Source organism: Ranitomeya imitator, chromosome 3, assembly GCF_032444005.1.
Source record: "Ranitomeya imitator isolate aRanImi1 chromosome 3, aRanImi1.pri, whole genome shotgun sequence".
Lineage (NCBI taxonomy): Eukaryota > Metazoa > Chordata > Amphibia > Anura > Dendrobatidae > Ranitomeya > Ranitomeya imitator.
In genome coordinates, this window is record NC_091284.1 from 228,731,617 (window position 1) to 228,748,652 (window position 17,036).

General features: G+C 42.9%; 2 protein-coding genes across 3 annotated transcripts in view; one reads left to right on the forward strand and one right to left on the reverse strand.

Annotated features, from left to right (window-relative positions):
• Positions 1–17,036, forward strand: part of MFSD4A (major facilitator superfamily domain containing 4A) — a 234,144-nt gene that overhangs the window by 125,092 nt on the left and 92,016 nt on the right. For both annotated transcript variants that reach the window (XM_069756226.1, XM_069756227.1), the window contains 2 exons: positions 7,127–7,304; positions 10,623–10,738. In XM_069756226.1, coding sequence (XP_069612327.1) covers positions 7,127–7,304; positions 10,623–10,738 — 294 coding nt within the window. The remainder of the gene's footprint in view (positions 1–7,126; positions 7,305–10,622; positions 10,739–17,036) is intronic.
• ELK4 (ETS transcription factor ELK4) overlaps positions 8,894–17,036 on the reverse strand; it is a 171,010-nt gene continuing 162,867 nt past the window's right edge. The window contains exon 5 of the mRNA XM_069756229.1: positions 8,894–9,018. Within this exon, the coding sequence (XP_069612330.1) occupies positions 8,965–9,018 (54 nt within the window). The 3' untranslated portion in view covers positions 8,894–8,964. The remainder of the gene's footprint in view (positions 9,019–17,036) is intronic.

The window sequence follows — 17,036 nt, forward strand, 5'->3', positions numbered from 1 at the left end:
TGGTGCCGCTCCCACGGTTACCTTCTGCACGGGCCTTGGCAGGGTTGTTCATAAGACACGTCTTCCGCCTACACGGCATGCCAGACAAAATTGTCAGTGACCGGGGTCCCCAGTTTGCGTCTCGGTTTTGGAGAGAGCTTTGTCGTCTTCTCAGCATTGAGTTAAATCTCTCTTCCGCATATCATCCCGAGACGAATGGGTTGGTGGAGAGGGCCAATCAGACTCTGGTCACATATCTGCGACATTTTGTTTCTGCCAGGCAGGATGACTGGGCATCTTTATTACCATGGGCAGAGTTCGCCCTTAATAACGCTGTAGCTGACTCCACCGGTCAGACTCCTTTCCTCCTTAATTACGGCCAGCATCCGCGGGTTCCTGTGCCTATGCCCGTGTCCTCTGCTGACTCCAGGGTGGCAGACTGGGCAGTGGAGGCACGGGACATTTGGGACCGCACTCAGGATGCCATTCGAGCCTCGAAGGAGAGAATGAGGTCCTCCGCCGATGCACATCGGCGCCCTGCCCCGACCTTTGCTCCTGGCGATTTAGTGTGGCTCTCCGCCCATAACATCAGGCTGCGTGTAGAGTCCACTAAGTTTGCACCTCGCTACTTGGGTCCCTTCAAGGTCCTCGAACAGGTTAATCCTGTGGTCTATCGTTTGGCCCTTCCGCCACGCCTGGGTATCACCGACACCTTTCATGTGTCCCTCTTGAAACCCGTGTATATGTCCCGGTTCTCCGAGTCATCTGCTGGGACATCGGGTTCGTCTACGGACGATTATGAGGTGAACGCTATTTTGGGGTGCAAGGTGGTACGTGGCAAAAAATTTTATTTGGTAGACTGGAAGGGTTACGGCCCCGAGGACAGGTCCTGGGAGCTTGTTGAGGACATTCGGGCCCCGCAGCTCATTGCTGCCTTCGAACGTAGCGAGGCCCACGGAGGGGGGGGCCCTAGGAGGGGGGGTAATGTTAGGAGTCGAGTTTCCTCTGCTGCACAGGGGGAATCTCGATCCGTCTCCGCTGCGGTCTCCCATTCTTCTCCGGCCGCAGTGGAGTCTGCTCAGCAGGGACGTCGATCCCAGCGTCTCGCTCAGTCTGACTCTGTGCGAAGAGTTACTGCTGCTTTTCCTGCTTCTGCCATTGAAGCCAGTGCTGGGCAGCGGCGAGTGGACGTTTCTGGATCTAAGTCCTTATTTGCACACACTGAGCATGCCCAGGGCAAGATCTCCTGTTGGAGATCGAGGGTTACATGCTCAGGTACTGCAGCACATCCCATTGGTCCTTTTGGCAGGTCCTGAGAGGGCAAAACTTCTGTAGCTGTTTCCTGTGCTGCAGCTATATAAACTGCGCATGACCGCACGGCCATGCGCTAGTATTGTCTTGTAAATATGTGTGTGTGTTATGTGTGAAAGTCGCTCTTTAAATAACCCTCCCTATTGAATGTCTGTTCGCGGAAGGTGTATGTTTGCTATCTAGCGCCCGACTTATCCAACAGCACGTAACACACATTACAGCTACCAGTTGCTGTGTCCGCCTGTATGGCGCCGTGCGCTTGCTCTGCGCTTTCCTGACCCAAGCCTGGGTGGTTAGTGGCGTTCGTCTGTGCGGCACCGCACGCACTCTTGTGCCTTAATATTATTATTTAGTTTCCTTACACACCCAGTTGCGGTGTTGTGCCAGCAAGTGTCTAATCGGACTTCAATCCTAGTTGGGCTTGAGTTCGCTGACTCCTTGCTCGCGCTCTATGTGCGGTACCGTGGTCCTGTGACGCAACAGGATCGCTTCCTTCACGCAGGGTGTAGTTAACCCGTGCGTGTATACTTGTAGTACCGCCATATAGTCCGTCTTACTAGCAGCAGGGTTTTTCCTGCACGGTGGACCTCGGACTGCGAACGCACCTAGTTCCATTTCTTCTTGTACTTGGTGCGTTCCGCCAGTCCCTAACAGTATGTGTGTCATAAATTTTTAAATGACCAGTATACCACATACAAGGAACAAATACCGTCACACTATGGCCGAACCACATATTACCACCACATAGTGACCAAATAATACCACATACAAGGGACAAATAACACCACACCATGACAAGACCACATATTACCACCACATAGTAACCGAATAATACCAATACTAATATTACCATAAGTGCCATTATACACTGGAGCTCTGTATGTAGTGTATAGTGTACAGGTGTATAGGTAATACAGTAATCATTGATCACATTATACACAGGAGCTCTCTATATAGTGTATAGTGTACAGGTAATACAGGGATCACCAATGACATTATACACATGGAACTCTGTATATAGTGTATAGTGTACAGGGTTCATATGTGACATTATACACATGAGCTCTGTATATAGTATATAGTGTACAGGTAATACGGGGATCACCAGTGACATTTTATATAGGCGCTTTTTAAATAGTGTCAGTGTACAGACAATACAGTGATCACCAGTGACATTATATTCAGGAGCTCTGTAAATTGTATACATTGTATAGAATAAGTGTACAGGTAACACACTGACTTACAGGTGACATCTCTAGTTAACATCCTTCATCTTCGCTTTTTTTTTAACAGTTATCTAGAGCACCACTTCCAGAGCATGTTCTAAACTTTTTCCACAACCTCTGCACTACACAGCTGAATTCAGATGTGCACCCACCATTAATATATAATTAGTTATTCTGCAAGCCACCTCATATATAAACTGCAATCCACCACTGTGCTCTCATCTACTATATAATTGTCCAAGGGTCACTTCTGTCTTTCTGTCTGTCTTTCTGTCTGTCACGGATATTCATTGGTCGCGTCCTCTGTCTGTCATGGCAATCCAAGTCGCTGATTGGTCGCGGCAAAACAGCCACGACCAATCAGCATCAAGCACAGTCCGGCGGCAACATGGCCACTCCTTCCTCCCCGCAGTAAGTGCCCGCTCCATACTCCCCTCCAGTCACCGCTCACACAGGGTTAAATGCAGCGCTAAGAGAGCGTGTTATGCCGCGGTGTAACGCACTCCCTTAACGTTGCTATTAACCCTGTGTGACCAACTTTTTTACTATTGATGCAGCCTATGCGACATTAATAGTAAAAAGATCTAATGTTAAAAATAATTTAAAAAATAAAAAATCGTTATATACTCACTGTCCGTCGGCCCCTCGGATCTAGAACCGGCCTTTCCCGCTCCTTGCAACGCCCCGGTGACCGCGCCATGCATTGCGATCTCGCGAGATGATGACGCAGTGGTCTCGCGAGACCGCTACGTCATCATCTCGCGAGACCGCAATGCACTCTTCAGACCGGAGCGCGCGATGAGTGTCGGTAACCACTTCGATCCGGGGGGCCAACGGAAGGTGAGTATATGACTATTTTTTATTTTAATTCTTTTTTTTAACAGGGATATGATGCCCACATTGCTATATACTATGTGGGCTGTGCAATATACTACATGGGCTGATGTGGCTGGGCAATATACTACGTGGCTCTGTGCTGTATACTACTCTGTGGCTCTGTGCTGTATACTACGTCGCTGTGCAATATACTACGTGGCTGGACAATATACTACGTGGCTGGCAAATATACTACGTGACTGGGCAATATACTACGTGACTGGGCAATATACTACGTGACTGGCCAATATACTACGTGGCTGGGCAATATACTACGTGGCTGGGCAATATACTACGTGGCTGGGCAATATACTACGTGACTGGGCAATATACTGTGTGGTTGGGCAATATACTATGTTGCTAGGCAATATAGTACGTGGGCTGTCCAATATACTAAGTGGACTTGCATATTCTAGAATACCCGATGCGTTAGAATTGGGCCACCATCTAGTTAACTATAAATTGCCACTTTCCCACCCAATAAATATGTAAATTAATTAGAACCTGTAGTTTTTTCCCCCAATTCATTACCAGTCACACTCCTGCATCCTCAATGCCCCCACACTCTGTACCTCTCGCTCCCCTGATTCACTATATTTACATGCCCACCACCGCCACAATTAATCATGTCATGTCATCTCTCTCACTCCCACCACCACCTTCAATTCATTATAATTTGCTGTCCCCCATTCTCAATTCGTCATCACTTGCTCTCCCACCCACCCTCAATTCATCATAATTTGCTGTACTCCACCCTCAATTCATCATCATTTGCTCTCCCCCACCCTCAAATCATCATTATTTGCTCTTCCCACCCCCACCCTAAATTCATTGTCATTTGCTCTCCTCCACCCTCAGTTCATTATCATTTGCTGTATCCCACCCTCAATTCATCATTATTTGCTCTCCCCACCCCCACTCTTAATTCATCATTTGCTGTCCCTCGTATTCACCATCAATTCTTCATTTTCTGTTCCCCATCCCCACCCTCTATTCATCATTTGCTGTCTCCCACTCTCCATTCATCATTTACTGTTCCCCGCCCCCACCCTCGAATTCATCATTTTCTGTTAAATAATTGTATTAATTTCCTGTCCACTACCCTCAAATGATCATTTGCTGTATCCCACCATCAATTCATCATTTTCTGTCTACCATCTCCTACCCTCAATTCATCATTTGCTGTCCCATGTCCCCACCATCAATTTATCATTTGCTGTCCCCCACCCCAATTCATCTTTATTTGCTGTCCCCCACCCCCAACCCACAATTTATCATTTGCTGTCCCCACCACAATACATCATTATTCTCTGTCCCCTTTTCTCTACCATCAATACATCATCATTTGCTCCCTCCAAGTACAATTAATTAATTTTATAAAATAAAAATCATGCTTATCTTTCATACAATCCCCTGCAGACGTAGCTCCACTTATGGTGTCCTCCTGGCGATCGGCGCACTTACATACCGGCATGTACACGATGACGTCATTGCATACGCACCATCATAGAATAGGCTGAGGGACTCCCACAGCTGTTCCGCAGAGCTCCAAGGAAGGCTCCCTGCGCCGAGATGTTCGCTGTTGTCGTGCTGGCACACAGTACATTATTATACTCTGGGACCCAATAAGCAGAAATGCAAGAGGAAGGGAGCCTGGACTGGGTCGGGTCTGGGTCCCCTCTTTTGTGCTTCTGCTCACCAAGCCCCATACAACAATAAGGGAATTAATGCCCTGATGGCAGCCCTGCATGCCACTGATACGGTGGTGAATTCAGCATTCATTAAGTAACATGAGCCTTTTAATGAAACCAGTGCATCTTATTTTTGCATACTCCACTCGACTGGTGTACAAAACACCAGTCTTCATGAATCGGGGCTTGAGTTCTTCTCAAGCTAAAACCTGGAAAAATTGGCAAGCATAAGGAAGTTACTTTTACAAGGGGAAATTTGTGATGGCTAGATCAGAGGTCCCCAACTCCAGTCCTCAAGGCCCACCAACAGGTCATGTTTTCAGGATTTCCTTTACATTGCACAGGTGATGCAATTATTACCTGGGCAAGACTAAGGAAATCCTGAAAACATGACATGTTGGTGGGCCTTGAGGACTGGAGTTGGGGACCTCTGGGCTAGATGACTGGGTCCAAGCATCTCCAAAATGGCAGATCTTGTATGGCGCTTCCAGTATACAGTCGATAGTATGTACCAAAAGTTGTTCAATGAGCCAAAGAGCCGCTGACAGGGTTAAGGATGTCCCAGGTTAATCGATGCATGTGCAGAATGAAGGCTAGTCCACCTGGGGTTTTCCCTCAGAAAAGCTACTGTAGTACTAATTGCTAAAAAGGTTGAAGGCTATGGACACCTTTGTAATGTTTTTGTACATTGTATGTATTATGTCAATTAAATATGTCTGCAACTGATTTTTGTCTAAAAAAAAATCAAAATGTTTAGATTAGCAGCTTGAATGTTTTACTCTCGTCTACACTACACCAAGCTCAAATTGAATCAAATTAATCTAAAATGAAATCAAAATCAATCTGGATCTTATTTGAGTGTCTTGGAGAGAAAAGAGAGGACAGAAATCAATTGCAGAAATCATTAATATCACATCACAATCATATTACAATAGATATATTGCACTGTGCTATGATAGAAAAAGGTAATAACATACAATTCGTTGTCGCAGACTAGTCATAGTGCTCATGTTGAATTGTGCTTTCTAGACAGTGTCTACAATGAGAAAATCCTAATTGCACTATGGAGCAATGGAAGAAGATGGTCTTGTATGATAAATCACATGGCCAGCTGCAGTATGGGAAAAAGTATGGGAAAAAGCCAAGCTGGCAGAGGCAGTGTGATGCTCTTGGGGGTAAGGCTGGGTTCACACTGTGTTGTGTGAACCCGTTTAACGGACTACATTACACCGCGGCATAACGCGGTGTAACGTCCGTTAACGCCGCCATTACTGGCAATGGCGAACGCATCGCTAGCGCACGCCCACAATGGGCGTGCGCTAGCGATGTGCCATCATTGAGTTACGGACCCGAGACGCGGACTGCAGCGTTTCCGGGTCCGTCACTAGTAGCGTACTGCTAGCGCAGATAGAGCTAGCAGATGCTCCATCTGCGCTAGCGCAGTGCCAAAGTTGGCACTTGCGTTAGTGCAGTTCGTTTAACGGATTTGTTGAACGGACTGCACAACGCAAGTGTGAACCTAGCCTAACTTTGGGTTCTGCTGTGTGGATTTTACTTTGACACCTGACAACCACCTAAAACATTGTTGTAGAGCACATGTCCACCTTTATGGCAATACTATTCCCCAATGGAAGTGGCCTTTTTCAGCAGGATAGCGTATCCTGCAAGACTGCCAAAAATATTCAGGAAGGGTTTAAAAAACATGAAAAAGAGTTCAACACCACTTGATCTTCATATTCCCCAGCTTTTATTCTGATTGGGATATGTGTGATTTGCTGGAAAAACAAGTCCAATGCACAGAAGCCTCATTTTGCTACCTAAAATTGCATGACTTTATCTGTTGATAATGTCCTAGCCTCAGTGGGTGACAAGAGGTGCACTTACACAATATTAGCAAGTGGTTTTAATAATATGGCTAATCTGTGTTTCATATATTTACAGTATCTTTTATTGTTAATGTAAAAATCTGTACAAAAGTTGACATAGATTCTTTATCAGTGACTACTAGACCCAGGAATGTTTTTTTCTTTCATTTTCCTGCAGCTACCTGTGCCTATTGCAGTTTTTCTGTTAATGTACAAAAAAAGCATGGTGCCTGGATGTAATAGGAGGCGTCCATCACTACTGACTGCAGATGAGCTAGCAATGGAGACTCAGATGGAGACTGAGATAGAAGTTGAGAAAAAATCAGAAACACAAGAAATATATAGACACGAAGAAGGTAAGAAATTCTTCAAGTAGATGTAATTCCATTGGTTACTGTTCATTGAAAGCAAATAATATGCTCCATCTGCGGTACATACACTCCTCATCATTCAATTATTGAAATCACAGGATGGATATACATGTTAATGATATTGCAAGGAATCTAGACAAGAGGGGTCCAGTCACCAATTATGCCACCTCAGGAGTAGGACTAATGTGAAATTCCTTCAAGAAGACATATTCATGCTATTGCCCACATAGCCTTCATGAGGAATTTTCACATCGGTCCTAATCCTAGGATTATAATGTGAGGCCGTATAATATACAGTTGCTAGAACTCTCTAGTCTTCTTTTCAGGTAAGCTAACAGCTTGGTGTGACATTGATATGATCATGTGACCAATAGAATGGCCATTTCTCTAAAGTGTCCAGTGAGCCATTTTTCAATATGACAACGCCTGGCATCATGTTGACTGTACTACTGAGTGCAGCCTGTGTGGCTCAAACCTGTTACCATGGCCTGCAGCATCTCCAGACTTGTCTCCCTCCAAGCATATCTGAGATGTCATCGGTTGTCAATTGCAAAGGGAGCTGCCAGCAGTGGATCTTGATGAAGTTCAGCTTGGCAGAACTATTAGTAACCTCATTGATAGTATGTCAAGGTATGTAGGTGCAATACTGAAAAAATTGAGATGTTTTGAACATTTTTTTTATTATTTGCATGTCATTAACATGTCTGTCCATCCTGTGTAGTAGCTTGGCATCTTTTAATTAAAGGGAACCCCACATCAGATTCATGCTGCCAGAACAACGGCAGCAAGAATTAGACACTGGCTGCGTTATTGCAGTTCTTTATATCTTACTTTGAAATTCTGCAGAGACCAGACTGCAACAATGTCTCGGATGATTAGTTCAAGAGTATCAGAGTAAAACATATACTGCTGATCTCCGATTAATGCTGCCCGTGATTCCTTCAGCATCAGAATCTGCTGTCAGGTTGATTTTAATGGCCACAAAATGTTTGTGTTTGTCAGAAAAGTGGTATCGCTTTCAAGCTGAATTGTTAAGAACTGATAACAAACTTTTCTGCCATTGGTCTGGTACAACCTGAAATAGTTCAGAACTATATTACTTAAAAGAGGTTTCCTTGGAATAAAAATATTTTTAAAGGGATCAGACTGCTTAAAATGAAAAAGTAAGACACTCAATTATATTTTATTTCTTGGAAAACCTGTTTAACTGCAGCATACTTTTTGGGGGGAATACAGCCCATGCTGAAAGTCTGTTACTCAAGCAAGAGAGTTATCGACGCATTTCCAAAAACTGAGAAATAACTGTCCTTCATCCAATAAGTCTCTCTTTCCTCTTGATGCTGCTGTAAGGGAAATCATGTGCTGCTGGAATTTCTATATGTTTATGGGCGATGGTTTGAATTTTTAAAGTAAAAAAAATATGTTTTACGATTAATAAAAAGTAAATCACAATCACTTCATTTCTGTAAATTTGTAGAAGATGCAGCGCAGCCAGTAAGGTTGTATCTATCAGAATATATAGAATATTTTGCTTTCCAGTCCAGTTGTCCCATTGACACATAAATGTACAAATGAAGCCATATATTTAACCCCTTAATGACCGCCGATATGCCTTTAAACGGCGACAGTTAAGGGTACTCATTCTTCAGAGCACTTCACATAGACAGACAAAGCAGAAAAGCTGAGTGGATGAGCATACCTGTGGGCAGACAAAACAACTCTATTAGATGATACAGGTGGTGATGAGGAAGATGATAGTACAGCAGTGATGAATGGGTAAGTGCATCATGGAATTCTCGTCTAATTCAGAGTACTGTAATTAGAAATCTGTAGTTTGAAAGATGGAATTTGAAAGATGGTCCGACACTTCTGGCAAAATTCGAATTTGCTTGTTTGTGCAGATTTTCCCAGTAAACTTGATCCATAGAGCATAATAAACATAAGATGTAAATAATAAGAAAAAACACATATGCTCACATGACCTCTCAATACCACTGTAGTCTGTTAGTTGTCCAGTCCGCCACCTCGGTGTTGTCACATCTCCGGCACTGTGTTCACTCTAGACTGGGGATTCCGGTCACGAGCGGGTCTCAGAGTTAAGAACGCATGGACAGTAAACTCCAGGGTATGCTCGGAGTCCGAAGCCTACAGCTAAAGTGATCACCGGGCTGGAGATGCGTTGCAACGGAGGACTGGAAAGTGGGCAAGTAGCAGCAGGTGCAACCAGAAAGGTGAGCAATGAGGCGAGTATGTTTGTTCTTTCTTTTAACCCTTTGCTGGCCCTCTACTGTTTTGTAATCTGGCTGCCGTTTGTGTGTGGACCCAATCGATATTTTCCAGAATGCAGAATGCAGGTTTTTATAAAATTTGATTCAATTCCAATCAAATAAATTTGCCCATCTATAGTAACCAATCTTTGGGTGCTTGCACTTTTCATTTTGGAGCAACATTTCTGCAAAACTCACACGTTCAATCTCATATCAATAACTGAAACACCTTTTGCCTATCAGAAGTCATTAACACAGGGGGCACTTACTTTTTAGCCCCGCATTGTGGATGTTTAGTCAATGTGCTCAGTAACAGCTATAAACTTTACAACTATTTGTGTATTATTAGAATAGTTACATTATGTTTGTCTCTAATTGTGATTAATAGACAACTGGACTGCATTTTACTAATAATAATTATTATTATAACTATTAGGCTGGGGTCAGACGAGCGTATGGCATCGGATGCGATATGCTAATGACCCTCGGCTCCTGCTCGCAGCAGAGCAGGAGCCGAGTGTTATGCGTCTGTGCTCCGATTCTCTCGCACAGGGAGGATCGGAGCACAGCTGCGGAGGAGGCGGAGAAATTAATTTCTCCATCTCCTCCATTGCTGGGGTCCGCTTATAACTCACATCACTCAGATGATATCCGAGTGGTGTGCGCTGTCTCACTCGCACCCATAGGCTTATATGGGTGCAAGTGAGCCGAGACTTTGCCAAGTGTCGGTGACAATAGCAGCATGCTGCGATTTCACTCGCACGTTGTACAGTATATGGACCGAGATTAATAGTGCTGATGTGATCTGCCCCATAGATGAATACTGTTCCGAGTTCTATACGATGTTTTATCACATAGCACTTGTCCGTATTCATCGCTAGTATGACCCCAGCCTCAGAATCACTCCAAGTCCACTTACTTTTTTCTGGCAAATTCATGAATTGATATTAAACATCCACAGCTGCCCAACCATCATCTCCTGCATTTCTGCATAGATTGCTATGTATGTACAATTGTAATTTGCTTTTTCCCCCAGGTCATGGAGTGTGCTTATATTGCTGCCAGAATAAAAAGTTTTGGAATGCCCCCACCACATATTTTGGTATTCATGTATGTTCAGCAGTCATCCTATTCATGACAGATGGAATAATGGTGAGATATATGTACTGTATATTTTTGGTAATGCTGCATTGTTTGCTGTATGTGAAAATGAACACGGATGAATAGATAAAGGATAAGGGAGTTTCTGATGGAAACTGAAGATACTACAAACTGAAAGACAGAAGTAGCAGCGATTATCATGTGCTACTAAACTGTCCAGATAAAAGATAAGAATAACCAGTAAAAGATAGGATATTTAAAAAGAATCAGGCAAAAAACAATTATGTGAATACAAGGGCTCATACTCATATGCAAGAAAAAAAACGGTCCGTAATCTGGACCGAACAAACGGATGAGTATCATGCGAGTGTAATGCGAGTACAATGCAATTTTTCTCATGTAGCATCCGTATGACATGCGAATGCCATTGGGTTTTTTTTCTCTGCAACTATTTTTCTACAATCATTTACAGGACCATTTACAGTGTTCTCTGCCACATAATAGTAAGTTATCTGTAAAAATGGACGGCATACGGATGGTCCGTATGCCGTGCGATTTTTTTCTCGCACCCATTGACTTGCACTGGCAAGTCTCGTCTGAGATACACAGCAGATTGCAGAATGCTGCGATTTTTTGTCAGATTTCAGTTGAGAAAAAAATCACAGATCAGATGTAACACATTGAATAACATTGGTCAGAGTGCAATCCGATTTTTTTATCGGATTGCACTCGTCCGCTTTTCTCGCATATGGATATGAGCCCTAAGGGAGAAATACATAAAGGGCATGGCAAGAAACAAAACCTGGATTTGTACATTTTTTCATTAGAATCACAAAAGACTTATCACAATCTGTATTAAATCATGACATGGATGGAAAGCCATGAGGAATCTAAATATAACATTTATGTCTTCTGATGTACATATTTTTGAAATACAGTGTAGAAAGAGAACTTGGGTACTCATCACTACAAATTAAAGTGGCACTTTATTGCGGTTCCATAAAAAAAGAACGTGGAGGCAAAAATTGTCTGACATCCGTTTCGTGTATGTATCTCGCTTCCTCTGAGCCTATACAATATACAGTATGCCCCCTTACATAGGAGACTTAACACATCCAAACAATTGAAAAACAAAATTACAAATGTAAATATATAGTGATGAAAGCTATTACAGTACTTTACATACTTTGTTGTTAAATATCACAAAAATTACAGCTATATTTCATATTTATATGTGCAGAAATGGACATAACCTCTTCCTGACATCGGACATAATAATGTGTCCATGCGTCTTGAGCCTATTTGACCAGGGATGGGTTATTACATCATTTCGATCACGCGCGCACACGGGTGGTGTGCGGGCGATCGCCGCCGGGAGTCAGTTTATTCTAAATTACGTCACTCAGAGATTTAGATGGAAACCCCATAGTAAGTGGTCAGCATGGAGCGCTGGATAACTGTGACCTAAAACGTTATGTAAAATGTTCCCAATAAAAGCTTCAACTCAATCCACAAAAAAAGCAAGTCCCCATTCAGGTCTGTCATCTCTTAACGGAAATATAGGGGGCTTCCACGTTACTGGTAGCACAAAGGCTCTGGAACAGTGAAATGGCTCCTCACCCTTCAAAAGAAATTCAGCAAATTCTCCGCTCTCAAATTCAAATACCCCCCTCTTATGAGCCTCACGGTGTACCTAAACAACATATGGCATCTATGTTTGGCATTTCTGAAGTGATGAGAGCCTGCCTAAGGCTGGGTTCACATTGCGCTAGGTGTGTCCGTCTAACGGACTCGTTTTTAAGTAGTAAAAACGCAATGTAACGCACATACTAACGCGCCCATAGACTTGCATTGTCTGACGCATCGTGACGCATCCCTAAATTGGTATGCGTTTGTCACATAACGTTTTTTTTCTGACGGACCTTCAACGCGGCTTGCAGCGTTTTCGGGTCCGGCCAAGCTAACGCACTACTAACGGAAGCGTTCATTCTGCCATAGAAGGCTATGGCAAACGCAGTCAGACGCAAATCATGAAAAATTTCCAAATAGAACCACACGTTTTAATAGCTTTTGAAGGTGGTCACATGTGGTCATGTGACAGGAAATGTGACTTCGGCCATTAAAATATCCCACTCACACAAAGTCTCCTGCACGTGACAGAGTGTTTTGCCGTAGAATGAATGTTAACATTATTTAATGTTAAAATATTTTTTTTTACATTTTACATACACAATAGGTTGTGGCACAAGGAGGACAAAAAAAGAAAAAAGGTCCCTAGCCGTCTGTCGTCGCCACAACTGCCAGTGGTAAATATAAAATAGAAATATTCTATCCAATATTTACCAACAAAAAAAAAAGAACAACTTTATTGACAGTGACAAACGCAGACAAACGGATACTTCGTAAACGGACATCAAAATGAAAAAACGCGATCACATGCGTTAACGCTAGCGTTACCGTGACGACGAATTTCACATATTTTTGCTCCGTTTCTGTACATGCGTTTAACGCATCCGTTTGACGCCATGTACTTGACGCAATGTGAACCTAGCCTAACTTACGGTGCATGCCTCCAGAAACACGGGCTGGGCATAACGTACTGGTGACTACAACGTACTGGTCACTACAACGCCAGTTTGCAATTTTCACCCGGCAACATTCATTGCTGCTATCCATGGAGTCAAAATCGTCACTATAACTGTAGATAAATTCCCCAAGGGGTATAGTTACTAAAATGGTGTCACTTGAGGGGGGATTCTGCTCTTTTAGCAATTAGAGGTTATGTATATGGAGTCCGCAAACTGTTCTCGGAAAATCTGCGCTCCAGGAGGCAAATAGCGCTACTTTTCTCTCGAATCTCTCAATATGGCTAAGTAGTACTGTACAGCCACATGTGGGGTATTGCCACGTTCAGTAGAAATTGTGGGACAAATATTGGTGCCATTTTTACCACTTCTTGTGAAGATGTAAAATGTGTTGCTAAAACCAAATTTTGGTGGTAAAAATGTTGTTATTTTTTCTTCACTGCCCAATGGTATAAAATTCTGTGACACGCTCGTGATGTCAGTATGATTACTGCACTCCTAGATTAATTAATTGAGTGGTGTAGTTTGTGAAATGGGGTCACTTATAAGGAGTTCTGCTGTTCTGGCACCTTATGGGCTCTCCCAGTGGGTCATGGCAACAGCAAACCATAACAGTAAAATCTGGCGCTCCTTGCCTTCTAAGCTTTGCACTGTGTCTGAAAAATACTTCCCGATTACATGTAGGGTATTGGCGCACTCAGGAAAAAATTGACCTCAGTTTACTGTAAAAAAAATCATATTAGCCCTTAGAAAAATTAAAAACTTGGGGCTAAAACAACATTTTAGCGGTGAAAATGTAGTTTATTCTTTCTTCACCGCTCAGTGGTATAAAATTCTGGCACATATGGTGTCAATATGATCACTGCACCCCTAGATCAATTCATTGGGGACTGCAGTTTGTAAAGTGAGTTCACATATGGGGGGTTTCGGTTGTTCTGGCACCTCAGGGGCTCTGTCAATGTGACATGGCACCCTCAAACCATTCCAGCAAAATTGAACTCCACTATGGCGCTTCTTCCATTCTGAGCTTTGAACTGTCCCTCGAAAGTAGTATTCTCTCACATATGGAGTATTGGCATAGTCAGGAGAAATTGCACAACAAACTGTATGGTGCAAGTTTTCCTGTTATCCTTATGAAAATGCAAACTTTGAGGCCAAAATAACATTTTTGTTGGGAAAATGTGATTCTTTTTATTTTCACAGCTCAATGTTATAAACTTCTGTGAAGCACCTGGGGGTTCAATGTACTCACCACACATCTAAGTGTGGCGCAGCACGGTGGTGCAGTGGTTAGCACTGCAGCCTTGCAGCGCTGGAGTCATGGGTTCTAATCCCACCCAGGACAACATCTGCAAAGAGTTCTCTCCGTGTTTGCGTGGGTTTCCTCCGGGTACTCCGGTTTCCTCCCACATTCCAAAGACATACTGATAGGGAATTTAGACAGCAATGATAATGTGTGCAAACTGTAAAGCGCTGCGGAATATGTTAGCGCTATATAAAAATAAAGATTTATTTTATTTTTAAGTACATTCTTTGAGGGGTCTCATTTTCAAAATTGGGTCACTTGTGGGGTGTTTCCACTGTTTAGGCACATCAGGGCCTCTCCAAATGGGACATGTTGTCCGCTAATGATTGCAGGAAATTTTACATTCAAAAAGTCAAATGACGCTCCTCCACTTCTGACCCCTGCCGTGTGCCCAAACAGTAGGTTTCTCCCTCACGTGGTGTTTCTTCGTACTCAGGAGAAATTGCACAACAAATTGTATGGTGAAATTTCTCCTGTTACTTTTATGAAAATGCAATATTTTCTGCTAAAAAACTATTTGTGTTTTGTTTTTTTTTACGGCTCAACATTATAAACTTCTGTGCAGCACCTGAGGGTTCAAGGTGCTCACCACACATCAAGATAAGTTCCCTGAGGGATCTAGTTTTCAAAATGGTGTAACTTGTGGGGGATTTTCACTGTTTAGGCACATCAGAGGCTCTACAAAGGTGACATGGCGTCCACCAATTGTTCCAGCGAATTTTGTGTTCAAAAAGTCAAATGCTCTGTTGTATGCCTAAACAGTGGTTTTCTCCCTCACATGGGGTATCGGCATGCTCAGGAGAAATAAAGTTAATTTTTTTGTGAAAAAAAAGGTAAATGTTATTTTTTTCCCACATTCCAAAAATTCCTGTGAAGCACCTGAAGGGTTAATAAACTTCTTGAATGTGGGTTTGAGCACCTTGAGGGGTGCAGTTTTTAGAATGGTGTCACTTTTCAGTATCTTCTATCATATAGACCCCTCAAACAGACTTCAAATGTGATGTGGTCCCTAAAAAAATGTTTTTTGTAAATTTTGTTGTAAAAATTAGTAATCGCTGGTCAACTTTTAACCCTTATAACGTCCTAACAAAAAAAAAAAATTGGTTACAAAATTGTGCTGATGTAAAGTAGACATGTGGGAAATGGTACTTATTAAGTAATTTGTGTGACATATCTCTGTGATTTAAGGGCATAAAAATTCAAAATTGTAAAATTGCACAATTTTCGCCAAATTTCTGATATTTTTTTTCACAAATAAGCGCAAGTCATATCAAAGAAATTTTACCACTATCATGAAGTACAATATGTCAATAAAAAAAATATCCCAGTATCACAGGGATACATTGAAGAGTCCAGAGTTATTACCTCATAAAATGACAATGGTCAGAATTGTAAAAATTGGCTTGGTCATTAACGTGTAAACCACCTTTGGGTGTGTAGGAGTTATAGCATTTCGATCATTCAGTCCACCTGAACATGGAGCTTAAATCTATATTATTATTTTAGTTTGTCCCTGCAATAGTTGATTGTGTCTATCGCCCCCTGTATTTGGTACTGGTATATTATATAGACCTAAAAACACATGCATGTGAATTATTGGCATGATAATCCACATATGTTGTATTTATTTTTGTTTGCAAGAAAAGAATGATATAGTATGTGAGGTATAAGGAATTTCTTTGCCAAAACCAACACACTATGTTATGCCTAATGCCAGAGGCGTAGCTAGGGTTTTGGTTCAGGTATAGCGAAACTTCGGAATGGGCACCTAACCAGGTAACCTTAATTACAACTGGGTGCCATCACACTAGCAGTATAGTATTTGGTCAGTATTTTACATCAGCATTTGTAAGCCAAAACCAGGAGTGGAACAATTAGGGCTCATACTCACTTGCGTGAAATACGACCAAGTCTCGCATGTTAAAACCCGGCTCTGCCGTCGGCACTCCAGAGCAGAGCGTGCGGCTGCATAGGAATATATGGAGCTGCACGCTCCGCTCCCAAAGGCCAGCGGCAGAGCCGGGTGTTATCATGCAAGACTCGGCCGTATTTCACGCAAGTGAGTATGAGCCCATAGAGGAAAAGTATAATAGAAACACGTCACCACTTCTGTATTTATCACCCACTCCTGGTTTTGGCTTGCAAATACTGATGGAAAAAACTGACCAAATACTGATAGTGTGACGACAGCCTAATAGTCGATGTAGGAGAACCTTAGCGCTGTTGCTGAAAATTGTCTCTATACAAAGACCATCATTGATATTACCGCCATATGGTCAGTGGTAGATACCAGTCCTGCAGAACATATAAGGCTAGGTTCACACTAGCGTTGCGCCGCCCTGCGTCGGCGACGCAACGCGCGACGCACGTAAAAACGCGCGCAAACGCGCGCAAAAACGCGCGCGTTTTGTGACGCGTGCGTCGTTTTTGACGAAAATCGGACGCACAGAAAATGCTA